This window comes from Apis laboriosa, unplaced genomic scaffold (genome assembly GCF_014066325.1).
Source record: "Apis laboriosa isolate Shangri-la unplaced genomic scaffold, ASM1406632v1 scaffold104_cov149, whole genome shotgun sequence".
NCBI lineage: Eukaryota > Metazoa > Arthropoda > Insecta > Hymenoptera > Apidae > Apis > Apis laboriosa.
In genome coordinates, this window is record NW_025220694.1 from 2,845,429 (window position 1) to 2,872,830 (window position 27,402).

The 27,402-nt window shown below is 18.6% G+C and overlaps 1 protein-coding gene across 4 annotated transcripts; it reads left to right on the top strand.

Annotated features, from left to right (window-relative positions):
* Nucleotides 1-3,670: 3,670 nt before the first annotated feature.
* Nucleotides 3,671-27,136, top strand: LOC122719191 (organic cation transporter protein). Of its 4 annotated transcripts, XM_043946627.1 has the most exons (12): nt 3,671-3,783; nt 6,445-6,543; nt 22,281-22,423; nt 22,762-22,979; nt 23,086-23,368; nt 23,552-23,810; nt 23,921-24,089; nt 24,166-24,399; nt 24,485-24,699; nt 26,316-26,497; nt 26,588-26,724; nt 26,795-27,136. In XM_043946627.1, the coding sequence occupies exons 4-12, from the start codon at nt 22,837-22,839 to the stop codon at nt 26,907-26,909; spliced, it is 1,737 nt and encodes a 578-aa protein (XP_043802562.1). In that variant the 5' UTR covers nt 3,671-3,783; nt 6,445-6,543; nt 22,281-22,423; nt 22,762-22,836; the 3' UTR covers nt 26,910-27,136. The 4 variants fall into 4 exon arrangements, with proteins under 4 accessions (XP_043802562.1, XP_043801991.1, XP_043802640.1 ...); XM_043945199.1 differs by lacking the exons at nt 3,671-3,783; nt 6,445-6,543 and adding exons at nt 18,572-18,625; nt 21,609-21,632 and having other exon boundaries at nt 22,281-22,979; XM_043946056.1 differs by lacking the exons at nt 3,671-3,783; nt 6,445-6,543 and adding an exon at nt 18,515-18,625 and having other exon boundaries at nt 22,281-22,979.
* The last annotated feature ends 266 nt before the right edge of the window (nt 27,137-27,402 follow it).

A 27,402-nucleotide genomic window follows, 5' to 3' on the forward strand; every position in this document is an offset into this window, starting at 1 on the left:
AGAAAATTTAATCAATACATCGTTTAAACTTAGATCGTATTTGAAATTGGAAGTTTTCGTGTATAGACTTTATGAATATCATAAATTATTTTTCCGAACTAAACAAATAGAATCGCTTTATTAATTTATCGATATTCATAATGAAAAACATTTTTTCCAAAATTTATATTAACAATTTCGTATTTTTTTATAGTAATAAAATACAGCATATATGTTAAAAATATACTTTCGTTTCAATGAAGAATAATGAAATTACAAATATGTGAATATGAAATTACAAATATGTTCAACATGTCCTTGATGGCATCTGGTTCATACTCACTATAGATAGGTATATACGACCTGGAAATTATGAAGCTTCATTTTATTGTGAGTTAAGCTCATACGAATATTCAAACGGTACGGACCGTGATTTAAACAGACGAAACTTTCTTTTGCAAAACATGAAGGATTCTGTTTCATGGAATAAACGAAATTTTTTACCCTTGATATTTTTTAAAATTTTATGGAAAATCGAATATTTATAGTCTGTGAATAACGATACACTCGAATATATTCCTTGATCGATAATATACACTAATATATTGTTATTATATATATATACTAATATATTGTTAGTACATCATTAGTAAATATAATTAGTCAAAAATTTAAACTTGTTCTTGTGTTAAATGTAATTAAATGATTAATTATATTTGTGAAATTTTTTATATTTGTACTTTTTTATGTTTATACAAATAATATAGTTTTATGTGTATGATTATTCCTTTGTGCATAATTATTGATCGTGGGACAATTTTAATTTCGTTGGATGAAAAATTTAAGTAAGCATTTTTTTAGATTATTTTTTTATTATATTTAGATTATTTTTTATTTCATTTTATATTTACATATATATGTATGTATTATATATATTGTATATTATATCATTTTTCTAGAAAAATATTTAAATATTATGACTTAAATAAGAAATCGTATTTTATTTTAAAAAATTTTATTGCGTTTGAAAATAATCGTATAATTTTAATCCTCATGGTTAATATGTTTTTAATTATTTTTTTTTATTTATATATTATTAATATATAATTATTATTTATAAATTATGATTGATAAATGATAAATATCAATAGACAAAAATAGTTTTATATATAAAAATAAATCAGAAGAAAGAAATAACATTTTTTCATTTTTTCATTTCTTTTAAAAAATCGAATTTAAAAATTAGTTAAATACAAAAAAATTAATTAATTCTGAATACAAGTAAATAAATAAAATTTAAATAAAAGACAAATCTATAATCAAAAATAAATGAAAAATATATAATAAATATATTTCAAAATTCAGGAAATTAAATTTGAAAATTTGTATACAAATATTTCACTATTCTATTTGATTTCAATTTTATTAAAAACAAGAATTTAAACAAGAAAATTTTATTTTATTTATTTTTATCATTTTTTATTTATTTATTTTTTTTTTTTTGCATATAGATTAATTTTCTAATTTTTAGTCGCAAATTATTTTCCTATATTTAACAAGTTTTTAAATTTTCAAAATAAAGTCTAGAACAAAAAATCTTATTCTTTTATTTTTATATGAAAAATCACTTTCTATTTGTTATATATAGTAAATATTATATTTTATATACTATATTTTATTATTTATATATTTATATTGTACATAAATTATATAAATTATATTGTATATAATTATATAAATTATATTTATAAACAAAAGCATATATCAAGTTGATTCTTTTTATAACACTCGTTACAATTGTTATCGCATAACTCGACTGTGTGGTCCCATTTAGAGTATGTACTATTAATATGAGAGATGACGCGTTACCAGTCAATGCCAATCATTTCGAGTAAAGAGCTAGTTCTACGTTAAAGCATTATATATATATCAGTGCGAAAATTACATTTATAAATTGATATGAGAATAAAAAAAAAAAATAGAAAAAAATTAAATACGCTAATCTATGAAAAAAAGAAGACGTATATTTTATAGTGAAGAAGATTATATTTATAGTGATATCAATATAATTTTATGTAATGATGTTAGACTTCGTATTTATATCCATAATAAAAGTAAAGATTTTTATCAATGCTAATTAAAATATTTGACTAAAACATTTCGATACTGATAATAAATTCTTTTGCGTATATTCTATATACTATTTATTAATAAAATAATTTTTAAAAATAATTTAAAAAAAAATAATAAAAATATAACATAAATCATTATTCTCAACGTATATTGAAAATATATTAAATATATTCTGCACATATACTTAATATATTAATGTTAATATTTTTGAAAATACACAAGTATTAAAATACATAGATACTTTCATGAATATCGAAATATATGGATTATAATACAGATGTGTATCAATTTCAATATAGAGACATGTATATTAACATATTCGTATTTTATTATGTATAATTTACGAATTATAATACATATATATTATAAGTACACAAATATATTATATATTTTTAAATAAATATAGAACAAATGAAATTATGTGTGATTTAATATTAAAAATTTTTTGTTCTATATACAGAATTTATACATATATTATAAAATCTAAAGGTAAAATAAATATTAGTTAAATGATACAAAAATCAATATTGTTATTGTTATTGTTATTGTTATTGCTATTGCTATTGCTATTGCTATTATTATTGTTATTATTATTGCTATTGCTATTGCTATTGCTATTGCTATTGTTATTGTTATTGTTGTTGTTGTTGTTGTTGTTGTTATTGTTAATGTTGTTATTATTGTTATTGTTGTTGTTGTTGTTGTTGTTATCATCATCATCATCATTATCATTATCATTATCATTATTATAATTATTATTATCATTATCATTATCTTTATTATTATTATTATTAACATTAAATATATGTTGTAATATGTCATTAAAAGTAAAAAATATTTATTATCCTTTTATTTGAGATCAATTTTTTTTTTACATGTTTATTATTTAAAATATCAAACAAGTCTATTCAAATGTAATCATCCATTTCTTTCAATACTATTAAATGATATCATCTATTATAAATATAAATATAATATAGATATAAATCAATAATTTTACATGAACGTGACATTCAATTAGAAGTCAAGTAAATATAATATATAATATCGCAACAATAGATTATATTTATGTTTGGTTATACTAAATAATTTTTATATCACGTAAAATGTAAAATGCATATATAAATTGTTGACAGATATTAGCGTAAATTATTATATTCATTAATAGTACGATTGATATTGCAATAACAATTTTAATGTCATTAAGATTTAATAGAGATATTTTAATAATAGAGATATTTTAATTTTTTATTAAATTAATTTTATGATCTTATATTATTGTTGGATTATTTGAAAGATATATTATATACACTATAAAAAATTACTGTATATTGTACATTTTTACTGTACTGTAAAAATTTAAAATTATTTGAGTGAAAAAATATTTTTTTTAAATAATTAAAAAATAAAACATAATGTAAAATAGCAAATAAAGTTTAAAGACTATTCTAATTATGTATTATATGTGTTATAAATTATCAGATATTCAATAATTTGTAAATTGTATGAGCTGCCATCTTTCGATGGCTTTATAAAGCAATCAGTATCATAGGGTTTTCGACCTATCTTTTTTTCGCTCATATGTACTTTTGACGTTTTATTGTGTGTTGTGAATCTTTCTCATCTTCAATTTGTTGGAAAATCTAACAATTCCATGACAGAGACAAATAGGTATAAAAGTTCAATCTATATTTTGTATGCAATAGAAATCACAAATTATTTCATTTATCGTGAAACCTGTCAAGTTTTATTGATTAACTGTGTATACTTGGCCGGCCGATGAATAGTCGACGCCGGTCAATCCAATAACCAATAAAATGATCATATGAATAATCATTTTCGTAATTGTCAATCATAATATGAGGTTCAAGTTCACACGTTAAATGTGCTAAGAAATAACATTGACATAGCAATTCTATATAAAAAGAATATTAATATCATTGATTATTTGTCTGAAACAATCTGAATTATTGACATACCAATTATGTGCGAGCTTGTAGCTTAGAAAATTTGAGAATGCGCATGCTTGTAACACAAAATATACGCGGGAAAATATTTCGGATAAAAATGTGATTTGATGAGAACATTTCAGAATAATAAATGTAACAATATTTTATTGAATTAATTGTAAACATATTATATTTGCATATCGAATTATAAAAAATATGTTTGCAAAAATATCATAACAATAAACATTTTAAGTATCAACAATAAATCTTTTCTTTTTTAATTAATCCATAGGTTTTATTATATTTCCTACATTTTTAAAATATTTTGAATGCATTATTAATAATGTGGAATATATATAAAAGCTTATAGAAATTCAATTTGTGTGAAAATATATTTTGATATAGTGATATTCTGATTAGGAAGTGTATTTAAAAAATTGTAAATTTTTAAATATTATTGATCGGTAAATGCATTGATTACTTGAAAAGTTTATGAGTTAATTGAAAAAGTTATATTATGACCTATTGTTTTGGAAGATGATTAAAAAATTTAAAATAATTTATTTTAAATCTTTAACAATTTTATTTGAGTGAAATATATACAATAAATATATATAATAAATGTATAATATAAGAAATATATATAAACATTGTTGGAAGATTAAAATTATTTTAAATATTTTAAATACTGTTTATTTTGAATTTTTAATAATAATTCTATTTGAAATGGAACATATGTAAGTATTGTATATGTATATGTGTATATATTATATATACATTATATTATATACACATTATATATATATCTTCATTCAGATGTGCCGTGATATATTATTATATCGATCGCACAATGATTGATATTGCTAACATTCAGTATCAAATATTTTTTAGTTTTTTATTCAATTATTATATAATTTTAAATGAATTATGCTAATTATTATAATATTTTACTAAATTTAATTTATTTTATTTTATGAATTAAATGATTTAAAAATGAAAGATTACATATTAATAAAACGTATAGTAATCTGCAATTTTAAAAATAATATATTACATTACAAAATAATTATAATTAATAAATATTATAATTAATGATAAATAATATTAATATATGTATGAACATAATTATATGAACATAAATATTAGCAAGAAAATTAAAGAATAGAATTTTGGAATTTGGAAAAAGAATTGAATGATTTTTTGTTTTTATTTTTTGTAATTATGCTTTATTGCATTAATAAAATATTAATAATAATAAAAATAAATAAATAAATAAATAATAATTTTTTTTGAATGGTATTTATTCATAGAAAGAAAATGATAATTTATGTGTTTATATTTATGTAATTTAAATCAAAATTAATGCTTCGATATTTGCATGAACTACTTATTTTAGAATTGTAAATATAATACAAAAAACAAAATATTATGATACAAATAATAGTGATACAATAAAGAAATACAATAATATACAATAATGATATAATAAAAAAAAATAATATATTTTTTTTTTAATTAAAAATATTATTATTTTTTTTATAAAATATTATTGATATTACAAATCAATATACATTTTTTAATTTAGTATATTTTATAATAAAGTTATGTAATCGTAGTTGTTGTAAATCGCAAGTAAGTTAAAGACAATATAGTGCAATATAAATTTCATATATTATATATATTCTCATATATTTAATATATATATATAATAATTTATATATATATTATTAATATAATATATATTAATATTATTAATATATATATTATTATATATATTATATATATATATAAATTATTGTATATATTATCATATATATTCCATATATTTTTATAATAAAATAAAATCATTAATAAATAAATTCAATTATAATTAATATTTAATCACATTCTTTATTTTTTAAGATGATCATAAAATATAAGGAAGATTGAAAAGCATAATTACAATTATAAATGTTATATTCATTATAAAAATAATCTATAATTTTTGCATATTAAATTTAATTTTTTTTTTATTTAAAATTATTTAAAATCTTTTATTTAATTTTTCAATAACTGTTTTTATAATTTTTTATTTTTCTTCATAATTTTATTTTTTTACAATTTTTTTCAAATAATGAAAAAAAAATTAAAAATCAAAATTAAAAACTATCCAAATCAATTCTATTACAAAAGTTATCGTTAATAATTATATTGTTAATAAAATAGTTAAAAATGATTTTAATATTGATTAATATTATAATAAATTATGAATTATATTAATATTTAATCAAATAGATAATTCGGTCAGTTAGTTTCCCGCTAGTGTCCCGAAGTTTGTGCTTACATTTCTGTTAATTTTCTCAGATAGGGATCAAATCAAACGAGTTTCTTGTTTCCCTTGCAGGTGTAGTTCATAAGAACGCCCTTGCAAGGACAACGGCCTTGCCGACTCTTTAGACCTTTTGGGACGAACATTTAAAAAGAAGCAAATAGATAAAAGAAGGTAAGTTAGTACGACGAATTATATCGAGAGAACCAGTCTTTTGCTTTTGCCTTCTTGTTTTTTTCTATATTCTTATCTTCTTTCCTTATCATATCACTCATTTTTCTTTCCTTTTATTTACCTCCCTCCAAAGTTTAAAGCTTCCCTTCTCTTTTTTCCTTCTCTTTGGCTCACAAGGAACCAGTCGCGATTTTTCACGCGGTGGGAACTAGAAACCGCTCCCTACTATAAATAGCCTTCGAGTTCGCTCTCGAGCTCTGCTCTCTCGGCTTCCAACGGCGATGGGAGTAGCTAAAAAGGGGTAGCCATCCATGGGCGCCGACATACTGATGTTTCAGTTTTATTTTTTTATCACATTCTAATTTTAATTTCTGTTGTTTAGAAACAGAAATATTATTTTTTTTTTTTTTAACGATTCATAAATACGATCTTGTGCTATAATTTTTTCAAAATAATTTAAAATTAATGATACAAATTATTAGTATTTTTTTTCATTTTTTTCCTTTTTTTATAATTTTCTCTTAGTTTTTATTAGTATCACTTAACAAAAAATATTTATTATTATTTAATTATTGCTTATACATAATTATTAAAATAATTTAATAAATAATAAAAAATTGTTAGTTTTCATTCCTGTTTTTTAATTATTTCATAGAAAAAAAAATTAAAATTGATTATAATTAAAAAAGAAAGAAACATGTTTTTTTTTCATTTAATATATTTATATTAATAAATAAATTATTTATATTATTTATATTAATAAAATTTGTAATTTAATATTATTATTAAAAGTTTTTAAAAATATCATTTTTAATAAATAAGAAATATATACTTAAATATAACTTAGCTATATTTGTATTAAAAAATACATCGTTTGAAATAAATAATTATATTAAATTTTAGAAATTATTCATTTTAAATCATGATGGATATACATAACTGTCAATTATGAATATTTGAAGGAAATATTTATGTACATAGATTTTTGAATCACTTGTGAAAAAAAATATGATTACAATGATCTCTTATAAAATTACAGGAAAATTGGTAAGATAGATAATCAATTGATAGTACTTCTAGATATTTAATAATGATTTTTTTTATATTTTTTCTTTTTTCATAATCTATATCTAATTTGAAAATTAAAATTTTTTTTTAGAAATTTATTTAATTGAATTAAAAGAAATTAAAAATTCTAAAAATGGAATAAAATGATTAATGAATTTTAATAATTTTTAATTTTCTTAAGTCTTAATAAAATTCTATCGGCGCCTATGGAAATCATGACTTTATATGAAGGACAAAGAGATAGAGGGGATGTGCATTGGAATTTTTATGGAAGTAAAAAAAGAAAAAAGAAAAACTTTATGTCTGGCATTAATCGAAGAAGCAAGTGGTGAATGCAAAGAATAGACGTCTTAAAATGAATAATTTAGAAAGAATGTTGATCAATTTCCTGAAAAAAAGAATGTTGTTTTTTAAAATTAATCATCGAGTATTTGATGAAATCAATATGAAAAATTACATAAATTTTTAATGTGAAACAAGATAAAAGACTATTCAAGACATTAAGTATAGAAAGTAATATAGAATAAGTAATATAGAATATAATAATATAGAATAAGTATAGAAAATAATATATCTATTAATTAAATATATATATATGAAATGAAAAAAAATGTCAAATATGAAATGAAAGAATATGGATTAAGAAATTAATATTTTTATATATATATAAATACTATTTATAGTTATAATATAATACTTTTTAAAATGAAAAAATTTTTATATAATTATAAATAATTTTTCATTTTAAGAAATCTCGTTTATTTATTGTTTCAAGAACTTTATGTTATATATAAATGAATTAAAAATATGTAATCATTTCTTTTTTGTGATTACAAAAGATCTTTTATTATATTTTTTTTTATTCAAAGAATATTGATTTACTAAATTATTGTTAAAATGAAGTACTTACATATTTTATTAACTTATTATTACCTTATTAACACTATATTATTAAAATTATCTATAATGTAATTTAATTTTTCTTCAATCATTATTTTAATATTGAATTGGTGTAAAAGTAATATCTGTTTTATAAGTGTGAAAATAAATTAATTTATTATAATCCACTTATATATTCCATTTTTAAATTTTGTATAAATATTGTAAAAATATTATATAATGTTATATACTAATCTAATATAATCTAATATAATATAAAATACTAATTTAATCTAAATATTAGATATTAATCTATTGAGTTTATATTTTATATTTTTCGAGACAAGAATTTATGTACATAATTTTATCATTTATTCTTAAATATTTCCTTAGTTTGGAATTCGAAAAAAAATAAATTATTTGTTGATACATACATTCATCCATACTATTTCGATTATTATTATAAGAATTGCTTTTATATTGCTTAGAAAAATTATTGTAATTATATTTTCTTTAAATTAATCATATGTATGACTAAAAATATTAATTATTTTTTTATACTGTAATAGTTTAATTTATCTTGATTATCTAAGTTCTGAAAAAAGTAGAATATTTTGCACAAATATAAAATGTAGAAAAATACAATAAATATATAAAAAATGTAGATAAAAATGAAATTAAATATATATATATAATCTTAAATATAGATTAAATTAAATATTAGACAAACAATTTTCCCATGAATCTAATATTTTAATTGCCAAGTTTATAGTAAAAAAATCAATTAAGAAAAATTCTCTTTAAATTCTTCTTAAATTATACTCTTCAAGATTACTTTCCATTATAATATCTACATATTTATTTAAGTTCTTACTTTCTATAACATTCCATTATATGAATTTATTCATAAAATCACTCATAATACAAACAAATAGCTATGTATGCAAATAATATTGATGATTAATGAAAAGTCTCGAGGAATTTTTTATATATACAATAATATATATATGTATATGTACGAAATGAATCTGCAATTATGTTATAAATGACATAATCAAGTGATAGAAAAATATCAGAAATTATATTAAAATTCATTAATTTTAAATTGTAAATATATCTCGTATTATTAGCGCATTCATTTAAATTGAACAAAAAAATGATTAAAAAAAATTTGATTTATACGCCTTGAACCTTATTTTCATCTATCTTTATAGAATGATTTTTTAATGTTTTTTAATATGAATAATTAAATATCATATTTTAGTGGCAAATATATATTATGTAATCAATTGCTATTAAAAAATTAATTGATATGAAAATGTATTTTTTGATATATATATATTTTTTTTAATGAATACTTTTGTTATTAAAAATTTTATTTTATTTTTAATAAAATGTTTTGCTATTTAAATTCTTATTATATATTATATATATTATTATATATTATAATTTTTTTTTAATCAAGTATAAAATATTATAATTAAAAATGAAATATATAATTAAATGTATAATTAAAATATATATTTGAAAAAATTAAAGCTTTTTATTTATAAATGTTACAAATGTTACAAACAATAGATTTACATAAAAAGAAAATAAAAAAAAGAATATAAATGAGTTCATGATTATAAAAAATATTATGCAATCGATATAAAAATTGATTAGGAACTGAAATTTTCAAATTAATTTGCACTCAATCAAAAATAATCTATACCATAATTTTTTCTTAAAGTTTATAAAGCATAATATAAAATATAAAATAACATAAAATAACACAAAATATGAAATAACCATTTTTTAGTTTATTTATTTATGTTCTGAATAATATATTAAGGTGAAATAAACAAAGAGATTTTAAATGATTTATAGTAATTATAATATATTATATTATAATTTTTATATAATTTTTATGTGATATTTATGTAGATTAATATATATTTTTTAAACTAATTTAAATATTTAAATAATATATTGAAATAAATAAATTTAAATTGTTTAATATTAAACATGATATAAAAAAGTTATTAAAATTAATTTATTATTTTAAAAAGTTCAAATTAATAGAATGTCAATAGTTGAATTATTGATTTCTTAACTTTAAATAAAAAAAAAAATAAGTAAAAGAAACGATAATTCGTATCTTTAATATAATAATTTCAATTTCATTCCATACTATTATAATTTACTAAGCATTCGAATATCTAACAAATATATCAGTTATAATATGTAAAATATAACTATATATTTCTTCTAAATATATATTAAATGTGAAATGAACTAGAAAAGGATAATAGAAACGAAAAGATCTGAAGAAACAAAATATTATTTATAATTTTATAATAATATTATTTATTATATTATAACAAATAATTTTATAATAATATTATTTATTATATTATAACAATATTATTAATAATATAAATTATAATAATATAATTATTTTAATCTTTAATGCTATAAAATATAAGGTAACTAATATTTGCATATTTCAGTTATATTCATCAATTTTTTTTAACAAACGAAAACCTGTTACAAATTATTTTTCAATTCTTTTTTATTCTTATTCTTCAAATAATTTAAAAAATCGTTCTTAATTTTTTTTTGTGTCTTAAATAATTTTTTGCAATTGATTTATTTACTTTTTCAATCGTGATTTTTTAGAATTTTTAAATTTATTTTGCATCAATTTAATTTTTCTCATTAAAAAAAAACAAAAAATAGAATATTAAAAAAAAACATTCTAAAAAAAATATAAATCTAAAAATATATAAAAGATTTAAAAACTGGTATTTGATAGTATTTGATAGTATTTAAATTATTGAAAATCATTATATATTTAAAATTTTTATATGAAATGTATATATTAAAAATTAATTTTTTGGTTTAATTATTATTATACATATATGTAAATTTTTTTTTTTTAGTTTAAAGAGAAACGTTTTTCAAAAATTTTAAAATAAATTATCGTATTAATTATCATAATAATTTATCAGTAATAAATATTAAAAATATTTAAAAAGAGTCAAAAAAAGATTTGAAGATTTATTAGATTTTATAATTGGATTTTTCAACAAGTCTAAAACTGGTTACATAATTATCCACTTATGCATAAGTTTATGCCGGATGCTTAAAATGCATACACGAAAATAGTTTCATTAATGGATCATACATTGATATCATATTTTAACAATTGTAAGTTTATTATTAACTAAAAAAAAAAAGAAATGCTTTAAAAAATATTGTTACATAGTGTAATGATTGAAGGAAAAAAAATTTTATTCATGTTATTAAGTAAATTGTAGTTTGTGTAATTAATTGGCATATTTGAAGATAAATAAAGAAATCTATTTTTTTTTCTTTATAATTTACAGTTTTTGTCAAATGCAAATGAAAATATCTTAAAATTCCATTGTGACCGAACAATTTAGCCAAAGAATTGTTACAAACATTTCGATTTGATTTTTCCATACATATATAATATAGTAAATTCTAATTTAAATCTATTGAATGATGTTTCATATTATTTGCTCTTGCTTATTCCAAAATACTTGCAAATTCTATTCCGCATATATTCACTTAAACAAATAGATTTGAATAAAATGTAGACAAATCCGATAAGTGAAGTGTGTGTGTAGCAAGTTAAAGTTCTTCGTGAATGAACATCCCTGTTCCAGTACGCGATTGAATTGCCACGGAATGTTGCGAATGTAAACGATCATTTTTTACCTTATCGTTTTAAGTGCGTTGCATGCATGCGACAGGATCAATTTTCTCGGTTTATACTATCAACGTGTCGCAGTGTAATTCATTTGCATCTTCAGAAGTAATATGATTTAATTCGCATAATTATATTTGTCTAATTATCAATATGTTTATGATCATTAAACAATTTTTTTTTACTTTTTATTCTTTTAATTATTATTTTATTTGGAATTATTATTGAATAATTATTGAAATATTAATATTTATTGGTTATTATATAAGTTTTATTAATTTAAAAAAGAATTATTCATTTAATGAAAGAATAGTTTATTGTTTTCATTATTATTGATATTTCGTGTATTGAATTAACATATTAATATTTTAACGTAACTTCATATAGAATAAAATTTCATTTATATGAATAAACAGTTCATATAATCGAAATTCATATAAACAGGATTATCTTTATCAATTATCTTCACTACTTTTAATTTCTCATTCAAATAACCAAAAAATTCAGATAAGTGAATTCAATCATATAATTCATTTTTCAGATTATATTAATTTATTGTGTTTGTGTTTGTTTTTATTTGTAAGCAAATATTCATATTCTTATTTATATTTATTTCGAATTATTAGTCTATTATATTGTATATTTGTTTTCGTACATAGCAGATATTCATATTGTAATAATGTTTTTTTTGAAGATTACAAGAATACTTTTTATTGAATGTTATTAAGAATGATTATTTTTAGAGATTGTGTTTATTAAATCTCCTTACTAAATCTTTATTAAATCTCTTTTTAACTAATTGAAAAGAATTTATTAAAAAGATATTATTTTTATATTATTTTCATTATTTTTCTGAGAACAATCAATAGACACTAATCAATAATATATTTTGTAATGATATTCACATATAGTATATACATTCTATGTTTTTCAGTTTCTCGAGACTAATGCAATGTTAAATTTTATTTGCATACACATATAAAATATTTCTTTTTTAATAATATAAAAGAAAGTTAACTGCAATTTACATTTCTATCTACAAATTTGATCTTATGTAAAAAATGAATGCGAAAATAACAATAGCATATTCGATAGAACACATTAATAAAATTATTATTTGACAATGAAAAATTTTTTATGTATTTTTTGATTATAAAAATTATATAATATTCCAAAGAAAGTAATTTTTTCCCAATATTTTTGGCAATTTCACTATATAGATTTCACTATATTTATTTCCTCTATAAAATCGAATTTGAATTTTCAAAAAACTTTATTGTAAATTAAAAATGAAATAATTTCAAAGCAATATATTTTAATAAAAAAGAATGTTATGATAATAAATCAAATTCGATTTTGCAGAGGAAGGACAATATTATATAATAGAATTGGAAAAAAATTATTTTTTTTATTGTATTCTTTTTATAAAATACTTTTGTAAATATAACAAAAATATTTTATATCCATTTATCTTCTAAATCTAATGTGATAGACAATTTTTATGAACTTTAGTTTCAGATTTAATACATGAAAATATATAAAAAATCTCTTTATTGTTAAATAATAATGTTTTATCATATTTATGCTATTATTTTACCACATCTATTTTTATAAAATAAATTCATAGACAGAAATTTGCAAATAAAAAAATTGCAGTTGTTTTTCTTTTGTATTATTAAGAAAAAAATATGGATATACATATAAAATTTGAATACATTGCATTAATCCTGAGAAACATTAAAAAAATATAAAGATCTAGAAATATAAGAAACTATCATTTTGTTGCAAAATGTAGAATAATTCTTTCTCTTTCTAATGGTACATTAAGTAACAGGAAAGTTCAAATAATAGGAATTTAATTAAAGTTCACTTTATTTGAAAATTTCATGTCAATAAATGAAATTCAGACAATAAAGTTCAGACAAATATATTTTTTTATAATAATGATAAATAAATATTTCTATGAATTCGAAAAAGATATAAATACCGATGTTTTTTTGAAATATCTTTCTTTTAAATCTCTTTTTAAATGATATTTATACATAAGATGAATTTATTTTTATAATAATTTATTTTAAATAATATTATTAGTAGTATTATTATTAAACTTTCAACAAAAATACTTGAATCATTAACTCATATGAAATATTTATCTAAAAATAATTATTTGTCTTGTAATATCTTATAACATTTGCATATATAAATAAAATTAATACTTTCTTGCTGATAGGAAAGTTTTGATTCGTTTGAAATTCATTTTATAAAGATGTTTTAAGATTATGAAATATTCTTGTTTAAGCTTTTTTTAAAATTAATGTAATAGATTAAATAATTGTAGTAGATAGACATAAGATAATTTTTCTTTTCATTATATATTCATTTATATATATATAAAATCATTCTAATATAGAAAATTTATAAAAAAATAAAAAGTTTTATAGTATGAATCTATACTTCTGGATCAATATAAAAAAAACATGTAAAATGATCTTGATCTTAAAATTCAGGGTCAATTTTTTTTTTATTATATATTTTATTCATTGGAAGTAAAAATAAAAAAGAAATTGAATTGCTCAATTATTAAAAAAATATATAAAAATATTAAAATTCTATTAATTTTTGAATTCATTTTATTTATATTTGTTTGCATTCTTCGATTAATTATACGAAAAATATTTATTGTGATATCTCAAATCTACTATTGTATATCCTATTTTTCTTTATTTCTTTTTTTTTATTATTATTTAAACAAATTGTATTTCTTATATCTTTTTTTTATATTTTTTCTTATATCTTTTTTCATAAAAATTTTTATATGTATATGTTGAATATTGCGATGCATGCATCAACTCAAGTGATGAATTTATGTCAATAACTGATATAAGCCTACAAAATGGTAAAATAATGTTCAGTTACAATATTCTTTACACATATACATATATATAAATTCATGTATATAAATAAATTTTTAGCAAATATTTCGAAAAATATAAAAAAAAAGATTTAACAATAAACTTTATAATATTTATATAAAATTCAAATTAGAAATTATTCTACAAGATTATCTATTTGTGAGACATCCGAAATATTGATTCAAAGATATAAATGTTATATATATATAAAATATCATATATATATTTATATATAAAGATATCATTTTATTAAATTATAACTATATAATTGTAATACATGAAGCGAAACAGAGATGAAACATGACGGTGCAATGATGTAATAGAGATAAAAATATTTTAATCTATCTTCATTTCATATCTATTTAATGCAAACTTCAATTGCTTATAATTTAATAAATAATCTCAATCGATATTTTTGTATAATAACTTTTGTGTTTATTTCTCTAAGTTTATTTTTTTTCTTATTATTTCTTAAATGTTAATTTCTCTAGTCTCTAAAATTCTTCTAAATGTTTAACGAATATAATTAATATCCTATATATTATAGTAAATTAATTATTAATTATTTTTTCATTCACAAGACTCATTATTTTTCTATCTATCTAATATCTATCTATTTCTTTTTCTATAATCTATCTATTTCTTTTTTTACAATTAAAAATCAATTTATAATTTTTCAAAATTATTTATTATTTATTGTATAACAATGATATAAATCAAAACTTGCAATTTTTGTGTTATTGGTATTATTGTTCCTTGTAATTTTTAATAGTAAAATTTTATTAATAAATTCTCAAATCATAAACTTTCAATTTGTCATTTTAATATGATGTTGTTTCATATTCTTATAATAATTCAAACCATTCGAATTTATTTTCTTTAAAATTGTAATTTTTGAGTTATATTTAAATTATACATATATATTTGAATTAGAAACTATAGTTATAATAAGAAAAATACACATAAAGATACACATAATTATGTTTCTATATCATTTTATTTCATCTGTTTAATCATTTTAATTTTAAAATGATTCATATTTTTTATTCTATTTTAAAATAATTCATTAAATTTTGATTTTAAAAATACTTTAAGTTTTTGTATGTAATAGATTAAAAAAATTAATAAATTAAAATTTTTAACTAGATGTTTTATTAAATATGCTAAAAAATCAAATTATCTTTAATTCGAAAATTATAATACATTATAATTATAATACATTAAATTATAATACATTATATCACAGTTTATATATATATACCTATTATATATGCTGTAAAGTAAATGAGAAGTTCATATAATATTTTTTGTTTATCAATATTATTAATATTGTAATAATATTTTCTATTAGATCATGTAACTAATGTTAATTAATAATTATTATTAATTACATTAATTAGTTGTATTTTGATTTGTATATAGTAAATTTTAGTGAGCATTTGTTACTAATTCATAACTTATTCTTTATATAATTTCTTCCTATAATCATTATAATTTTTAAAGAAATGAATTGACGTCAAATTGAAAAAATATTTTAAATATCATCTAAATACAATGAAGAATAAAAATTTTCATACACTTTCCTACAAAAAAATTCACTTAATTTAAAAATTCTGATTTGAAATTGATAAAATTGATGAAAATGTATGTGGTATAAAATATAATAAATTATAGATATAAAATATTTATATAAAATATATTTATATATAATATATAAATATTTATATATTAAATATAATTATAGATATAAAATAATTTTTTTGTCAATAGTAAATTTCTAAGGAAATAAAATAAATCTGAAAAATTCAATATTTTTTCATGTTTATTATATAATTTATTATATAATTTACTATATAATTTTTTCTCATTTTTTTCGTAATGATTAGATAATAATAAATAAATAAATTTTTAATTTTATAATTTAAAACTTTAATTCTTTAATAACTAAAATTCTTTTATAAACAAATATTTTTTTAAATAAAACTTTTAAATATGTAAAATATAATTTTAATATTCTTTTTTTAGCGAAATATCATTTGAAGAAAGTGAAATCAATGCTTAAAATTTCAGTGTATTTTTCACTTTTTTAAATATAATTTCATAATACAAAATAAAATAAAATTTTTATTTTAAACGAAATATTCAGAATTTACTGCTCATCATCCAATTATATAAAAAATTGTCAAGCAAAATTAAAATTTTTGAATTAAGTGAATTTTCTTATAAAATATTATAATATATTAAAAATTTTGTTCCTTATTGTGTTTAATATCTCAATGATTTTTAAAACATTTTTTTTAATTTAATATTAAAAAAAAAATCCATATATGAAATTGATGATAATAGAAAAAATAGCTATAAAAACTATTGTTATATATATATGGATCGCAATTAATATGATTATAAAATTTAAATTAATAATATAAAACTATTAGTTATATGATCTAATAAAAAAAATTGTTAATATTAAAAAATAATAAAAAATTTCTCTTTTTTTATGGATTTATGTATTGCAATATATATATTAAGACAATAGATATGAAATATGAAAGATTTTCTGCAAAATGGCATGCAAAAAAAAACAATGGGTTTTTATTACATCAATATGATTTCTACATATTTCTACACGAACGATTTCCATTCGTTCCATTCCTCCATTCTTACGTCCAAATGAATTAAGCACGATGAATCATGCGATTGGACAAGAAGCAACAGGTTTGATGATTCTTCATTAAAATTAAATTCAAAAAATGAGATAGAAAATTATAAGTAAGAATCTTTAGTAAAAAATTTAGATATTTAATAATTTATTTTTAAATTTTTAGTAAATTATAAATAATATATTAAATAATATATTAAATAATATATTAAATAAAAAAATTTTAAATAAAAACAAGCATTTTTAAATACTAATGAAAATCTATTTTTTTGATACTAATATGAATTAAAAGAAAGCAGAAGGTATAAAGTATATATAATTAAAAATCGAAAGTTTAAAGTATCCATAATAATGAATTTAAAAATACTAGAAAAATCAGATATAAAATCTATTATAATTAAAAGAAAAAAAAATTGAACACAAATATTTTTTTAAATAAAAAAACAAAAAAATATCAACGATTAAAAGTTTTTTATTTATTTTATAATTGTAATAGATCAATATTTAAATAATCATTTGAATTGAATGACCATAACGGTTTTGAAGATAGATAAGAATCTCAAGGAATGGTAATCGCGATTGATCATGAAAATCGAAGATATGAAGGGTAGGTTCGATTAATAAATGATGGTAGTTGCGGCGCCACTGTTATATCTCCGAGGGTCATATACTTATTTACTTGAGTTCCTGTGTATCATCGGCTAAAGCGCCGTCAGTCGTCATTCGGCTTTAGTGCGTGCAAGATTGTTTCGTATTCTGTTGAATTTTTGTTTGTTAATCTGCTGAATTTTTCTAAGAAATGTGTAATAACTTTCAATATCAGTGAATATATTATGGAGAATGAAACACGTACGATTTTTGTAGTTATCGAAATGTAACTAGAATATTATAATGTGACCCATAAAACCACATTATAGAATTGTATAGTATAAATGTATATATTATGTATAGATCATTGATACTTTCTTGAGATTTTATAAATGAGAAGATATAGTTTTGAATTTAAAAAAGAATTTATTTTGTAGTGATTTTATAAAAAATATAAAATTTGAAATATAATTTAATGAAAATATTTTAAAAAAGATTTTTATAAAGATAATTAGGAAGATAATTAATGAAATCATACAATTTTGTATTTATTTAAATACATTTCAATTAGGATAGAATAAATGATACAAGATAAAATTCATATCATTAATGAAAAGTTTTAGTAGTTTTATATTGCTTTTTGAAAAAAAACTAAAAATTATTCAATTATTAATTTAAGTTATAAAATTTAAGATAAAATTAAAATTAATTTAAAAAATTTTCAGTTAAAAATTTAATTTAAATCAAAATAATTATGTTATAGAATAATATATATATATAATATATTATGGAATGCTTATATTATAGAAACTATAAAATTATAAAATTTTTTAAATAAAAAATTTTTTAAATGATTTGTTAATTATATAAAAAATTATAGCTTAATGTAATGTATGTCTGATTCATATATTCCATTAATAAATGTAAAAAATAGGTAACTATTTTTCAAAATGTAACAGCATGTATATAAAATATTTTCTTTAGGAAATTTAAATAATATTGCACATGTTTATAATCCTAATAAATTTATATTATATTTACTCATTAATATAAATATTTAAATTTTTTACTATATATTTAATCTCTTTTATAAAGTATATTTATTTTCAATTTTATATTTTCTTACAGTTTTAATGCAAAACAAAAATATATGGTAAATATATAATGAATAATATAATAATTATTTTAAAAATGTTTTTTTAATTAAATCTATGAAATGGAAATCAAGTTGAAATTTTTAAATTTATAAAAAACTTCTTTTGAGCGGTAATCAGCCTTGATGGAAATTGTTTTCTTTGAATATAATATAAGATATATTTTTTTAAATATATCCGCTTATTATTGCAGTTGTTAGTCAATTTTTTTTTTTAAAATTATTATTGGTAAATATTGAAATATTATTATTGTTAAATATTTATAAAATTTATATTAAAAGATATAACAATGTAATTTTATTATTAAAAAATAATGTATAAATTAAACTTGTTATTATAAAACATATATAATATATTAGTTATTAAAAATTCAAAATAATTTACAAATTATCTTTTTAAATAAATTATGAAATTTTGTATTTTAGCAAATTTATTTACATGCTTACATATAAAATAGTAAAAAAATAATAAATAATAAATTAAAAAAATAACAATATATAAAATTATAAATTTTTTATTTTTTCAGAATACTTTCAAAGAATTCAATAAAAATTCAATTCGATTATTTAATTGTTTGAAAAATTTTAAAAATCGTTTTGTTTAAATTATGTTTAGTTATCTTTGTTGTCACTTTATTAAATGTCAAGATCAGATTAGAATCGTTTACCTTTCAATTTGTTATCGTTACTGATGTACAGATTCGATGGCAATTGTTGTATACAATGAATCTGTACATACACATCAATAATAATTTTTAGATAAAAAAAGAAAGTTCTATATTTAATCATCTCTTTCGATTATATTTAATAGATATTTTTTGATCCTATAATTAAAATTAAAATTGAAAAATGATTCCAATCTTAATATCCAATTAAGTATAAAAAAACAATTATTATAATTCAAACAGATTTTTAAATTTTTTAAAACTTTTAAAATTGGCATATATATCATAAATATTATACCAGCAGTTATACCATAAATATTATATAAAAATTTTTTTAAAATAATTAACTAATCTAAACATTGTATAAAATTCTTCTAAGATTACTTTAAAAAAAAATAACAAATTTGCAGTCTTAGATATCATTATTTGTATTTTTATTTTATATTTTTCTCTAGATTCATTACTTTTTTCTCGCATTTTATATAAAATATAATTTATATAAAATATATATTTTAGAAGAAAATTTAAAATGAATTTATAGAAACTCAATGTCCCAAAAATATGGAAATATCAATTAACTGAAAATTGAAGATTGAACCTGAGATAATTTCAACTAATATTTTCTTTTAGAAAAATTTTCATTATGGTTTTATTAACGAGTTATTAAAAAAGTTATTATGAAAATAATAAATAATATAATCATGAAGTGCATAATCTAATTGATATTATTGCATACGAGCACTAATAAATCCATTCGAGTACGAATAAGTCTAAGCAATATATAGCATTAAAGTTGAATATACTATATTATAGTTTATTTATTGTTTGTGATAATTTAATATAATTTTTTATCGATCAAAAAATATTTATTATATTTAACACTTAATTTTTTCAACATATGTTGCTTGAATTTGATTGTATTTGATTAACGGTATATAGCCAACATTATTGTCGCGATTTAATTAGTCAGTATTTTTTATTAATAAAGTAAGGAAAATTTTTGCAAAAGTAAATGTTGTTTGAAATTAATTCAAGAGTTAATGCATGTTCTTACATTTTTGGAACATCCTGTATATATATTTAGCACAGCAAATTCTTTTCATTTCATAAATATCAATTTATTTATTATATATTACATCATATCAATCTTTTTTAAAAATCAACTTTTAAACATTCTTGTCTATCTGATTTGACATATACTATCTTATATTATTTTTATCCGATAAATTATTCATTATAATCTCAATATTTATGTATTATAATTTCTATTATGTATAATAATATGTATTTATATATTATAATCTCAATAATATATATAATATATATCTATAATAAATAGAGATCTATTTATCTATGTATATACATATATATATATTATCGTGAATGCTTTGATTAAATTTATATTCGATGACATTCTGTAATTTAGATTAGATACAAATATTAAAATTGAGTAAGTGAGTATTAAATCTGTTGAATTATTAATGATTCACATATTTCACATCACAATATTTATCATATCATGTAGTAATTATAAGACATTCTATCTGAATAAGATGTTCATATCATGAAGTTGATTCTGATGATTCATAATATACTTTGTTATTATCGTTAAAATCAACTTAATGCTTTGAGAATGAAAAACTTGTTATTAAATCAATTTGCATTCCTTCATTTTAAAACAATTACATCCTATCATAATAATTATAGCATCTATTATATGTTTTGATCTTAACTTTTATATTATTTTTTTTATACTACAAATAAAAAATAATCATTTTTAAATTATTAAAAAATTATAATTAAACAAACTTTAAAATGTAATAAATAATTCATATTATTTTTTTAAACTTATTTTATTATTTATTTACATACACAAATATCAACTAAATATAAAATAAATAAAATTCTTATGTTCTTAAATATCAAATTAATTTTGAACTATATTACTTAATTAATATTAATTAATATATATATATATATATTATATTAATTAAAAAATAATTATAAATAATCAATTAATAATATCCATATTAAATTTTATTTAAGTTTATATTGAGATTGATTTGGAGAATGAATCTATTGAATTTCTGAATTTCAGTGAAAGAAGAAAATCCACGTACATCAATCTGAATCAATCATCAACTGCTAGATTCTTCAGATCATCTGAAACTATTAAAATCATTCAACTCAACATTTGAATGCTTATAGCATTCAAATAATCTTATTAAATAAAATTAAAAAGTATTACTATTTTTAAAAAATATTACTATTTTATCGATAATAATAAATTTTAATTTTTATTGAATAAAAATGATATAGTATTCGCAAACTTTTAACTTGTTATGAATTGAAGATATTTAAGAAAATTAAAATTTTAAATAAAAAAAAAGAAAAAAAAAGACAAAGTTTTTAAAAAAAATAAAAAGTCATTTTTTAAAAGGAGATAAGAAAGAAATTTTCAAATTAGAAATTAAATATTTGAATTGATTTATCGACACAATAAGTTTGAAAATCTCTTTACGACAAGAAATTATTATTTCCGGCGAAACGGATTCAGCGAGAGAAAAAAATTGCTTTAGGAGCAATTCCCCGAATAGAAAAGCTACGGGGATTTGGAGACGCAAACGAAAAAGAATTAGAAATATCAAAGAAAAATGGCATATGACGATGTTATACTTCAAATGGGAGAATTCGGCCACTATCAGCGCAGAATTTACTTGTTGCTTTGTTTACCAGCAATATCTTGCGCTTTTCATAAAATCGCTGGTGTCTTTTTGAGTGCGAAAATGAATGCCCGGTGAGAATTAAATCTATCTATCAATTCAAATAAAATATTTTTATAAATTGAGTAAGTATTGTATAATAGATTATATTTTTATAAATATATTAAATTTTCATTTTAGATGTTTGTTACCACATGAAAATTTGGAGAATGCCACATATTTTTTATCTTCATATGTGATGAATGCGAGTTATCCGTTAGATTACGATCAAGAATTATTACAATGTTACAGATTGGATATTTTTAATATTTTTAATGAGACAATGATTAATAGACATGTCAATACAGATGATTCATTTAACCAAAAATCATTCATCTCAAATACTGTTAACATTCAAGAATTGAAGCCATGCGAGGCATATGTCTATGATAGAAGCAAATATAAAAGTACCACTACCTCTGAGGTAAATACATATATTTGATATTTATTTTTTATTAAAAGCAATAAATCTAAATTATTATTAAAATTTCAAATCTAAAATTTTTTTTATAAAATTTTCATTCATTAATCATTAATTTAATTAATCATTAATTAAATAGAATATTATTTTTAGAAATAATAAGAAACTTTTTTTTTATTTTTTCAGTGGAATTTAATTTGCGACAAGGCATGGTTAAGAGCTACGGGGGATTCGTTATTCATGGTAGGAGTTATGCTTGGCTCGATGATTTTTGGTGCTTTGTCTGATAAATTTGGACGTAGACCAATTTTTTTCCTGTCTTTAGTTATACAGTTAGTTGGTGGTATACTAGTCGCAATTTCACCCGAGTTTATTTCCTATGTAATCTTCAGGTTAATAGTAGGCTCGACTACTAGTGGAGTTTTTTTGGTAGCCTACGTAATAGGTAAATTTATAAATCTTTATACTAAATGAATCCTATGCATTCTTTACTGGTGTCATTTAATATTATAGTGTTATAATACTGACAATGAGAACGACAACGTTGCCTTTCAGCCTTGGAAATGGTAGGTCCAAGGAAGCGTTTGGTAGCTGGAGTTGGCTGTCAATTATTCTTCACAACTGGATATATTCTAACTGCTGGTTTCGCATATTTTATAACTGATTGGAGAATGCTACAAGTCGCTATCACTGTACCTAGTATTGCATTTCTTTTTTACTGGTGGTAAGATATTCTCTTATTTAAATTATTAAATAAAATTATATTTTTTTTAAATACTTTTTTCTTAATTTTATTCAAGGTTCATTCCTGAATCCGCTCGTTGGTTATTAACGAAAGGTCGAATTCAAGAAGCAAAAGATCTTCTTCAACGAGCCTCTTCAGAAAATGGCGTAGAAATGCAAAGTGAAGCTCTAGATACGCTTCTTAATAATAATAGTGAAGAAAGTGCACCAGATTTTAAGAAACCATCATTATTTGATCTTTTTCGTTATCCAAATTTAAGACGAAAAAGTATTCTGCTATTCTTTAATTGGTAATTTTTATTTCAATTCTTTTTGCAATTCTTATTATAATTGTTTATATTTATTCATAAAGAAAATCATTTTTTTTATTTTTAGGCTTGTAAATAGTGGTACATATTATGGACTATCTTGGCATGTGTCTAATCTTGGTGGTAATGATTATGTTAATTTCGTTATTTCCGGACTTGTTGAAATACCTGCGTATACGTTTTTAATCTTCACATTAAACCGTTGGGGTAGAAAAATCATCTTATGCGGATGTATGCTGGTATCTGGACTTTCACTACTTGGTATTTTGCTTGTACCTGTTGGTTAGTAAAAAAAAATTATATTTTATTATTTTTGTTTTCGATAAATATTATTACGAGATGTAGAAAATATTTGTAGAATATTTTTTATTTTTTTTTGTATGGAACAACCCGCAATTTTCTTCTATTGAATCATAATAACTGATAATGTTGATTAAATTTCACAATTATATAACATGATATAATATTTTTCATTTATATACATTAAAATATATATTAATTTTATAGAAACTTATGATCTGTGCAAACTTAATAAGTCTAAAAATCTTTTAAAAGGACAATTAATCAATTAAGAAAGAATAATCAAAACATAGATTAAAAAAAATATAAAAGATGGTTTTTGATTGATCTTTTGCATACAAAATTATTTAATATGTATATGATTTTGCATTGATTATAAAAGAAAACTATTTGAACATTCAATGAATAACTAATTATTAGAAAAGAAAATGTATAAATTTAATATTTAAATTTTATAAAATTTTATGAATATTTTGATTTAAATATATAGAAACTTTATATAAAAATTATTCTATATTATTTTTATTGGATGATTGAAAATCTAGATTTTATCATATAATAACATCATCAGATATCATATAATAATATCTGATGATGAATGAAAGTTTATAAATATAATCTCATAATTAAATAAAAAAGATGAAGATATAATAAAGATATAATAAAGAAGTAAAGATCAAACAAGTTAAATACATTTCTTTATTTTTAATTTTTATTTTTAATTTCTTTATTTTTTGTTTTATATTTTAATTCATAACCCTGTGTGCCATTTACATTCACAATTAATGACAAAATCATTTGTCATCAAACCTGAGTTTATATTTTTTACTTTATTTATTTTATTTCATAAAACATTATGAGCCTCAAAACATATTATGTTTATTATTATAAAGCAATATATGGAAAAAAATACTACAATTAATATAGAATATTACATTCTTAAATGATTGCATGAGATCAAAAGAAAATTAATAAATTCTCAACTCAAAATAATAAATTCACTAGTTCATACAACATGTGAATTTATTTATTATTTCTTATAAGAAGAACCTCATATTTTTTAACACTATTGATTATTCATCCTATTTTTATAATTTCATCCCATAGAACTTCTTTTTCTGTATATCTATGGATATAATTTCATCTATCTGATTATCATCTATGGTTATAAAAATTTTGAGTTATTTTATTTGAATGTAATATCTACTAAATTTAAATTCAAGTATTCAATTAAATTGAATATTTAGATACTTATTTGATTTAAATCTTAAGTAAATACTTGAATTGTGAATTATATATAATAATATAAATAATAATATAATAAAAATAATAATAAATCTATTTATGGGAAACAATAAAAAAACAGCAAAAATATTTTGAAAGAAAAACTTAAATATTATTTTAAACAATGGAAATAATATTAAATTATGTAAATATGTGTTAAAGAAGAATATATTGAAAAAAAAGTAATAATATAAATTTAAATAAAAATTTTTATAAATTTATTTACAACCTTTATATTCATGTCTCATATATTATTAAATGTATTAATAATAAAATTATCATTGATTATATTATTAATTTATGAATATTTTCAGATTCTCAATGGCTTATAGTATGTTTAGCAATGATCGGTAAACTCACGATTACATCGTCATATGGCGCTATTTATGTTTTTACTGCTGAACAATTTCCTACGGTTATTCGAAATGTTGGTCTTGGAGCAAGTTCAACTTTTGCACGAATTGGTGGTGTAATTGCTCCATATGTCATTCACTTGGTAATTTATAATTTTGATTTTTAATTAATTTTTTAATTAATTTGATAATTAATTATTTTGAATATATTTATTACAATTGTATTATTACAGTCTGAAATCTGGATGCCTTTACCATTTGTTATTTTCGGATCATGTGTACTTTTTGGTGGAACGATGTCGTTACTCCTTCCAGAAACATTAAATAAAAAGCTTCCAGAATCTATACAAGATGGCGAATTATTCGGAATGTATGTGAATATATGACTTTTTGTTCTGATTTCATAAAATTAATAACTTATATAACTTATATAATTTTAGGAAATCGAAGAAAATAAAAAAGCAACAATTAGATATAGAACAACTAAGTGAAATTGATGTAATAAAACCACTAAAACTGCAAGAAAATGGAATTCATGAAAAACAAATTGGATGACATTAAATTATAAGAAAAATACCAATTATGCTCAAAATATTTTCGTCTAATAATATTTCAATCTAAATTATACACATTAAGCATCAGGAAATACAATGTATACAATCCTATGTATATAATGTGATCATTTATGTATTTAATATAAAAGATTGAAATATTGAAAACAAAAAAAAAATCACATTGATTTTTCAAATTGTATTAGTATTAATTATAATAGTATAAGCTGCTTTTAATCAATCAAAATACGTAATATAAAATTAAAAAAACAATAAAAATCTTATACTTAAAACTTTTAACTTTAATAACAAAAGTAGATAAAAATGAAAAATGTAATGAAAATAAAAAACTAATTTTTAATTTTTGTACATATATAATATAAATATAAAATTGTAATTTAATAGCACATATAAATTCTGCCAGCAAACATCATTTACTTCAATTTTTGAATATTGTTTATATATTAAGTGATCTTGAAGTATATATCTCTACAATT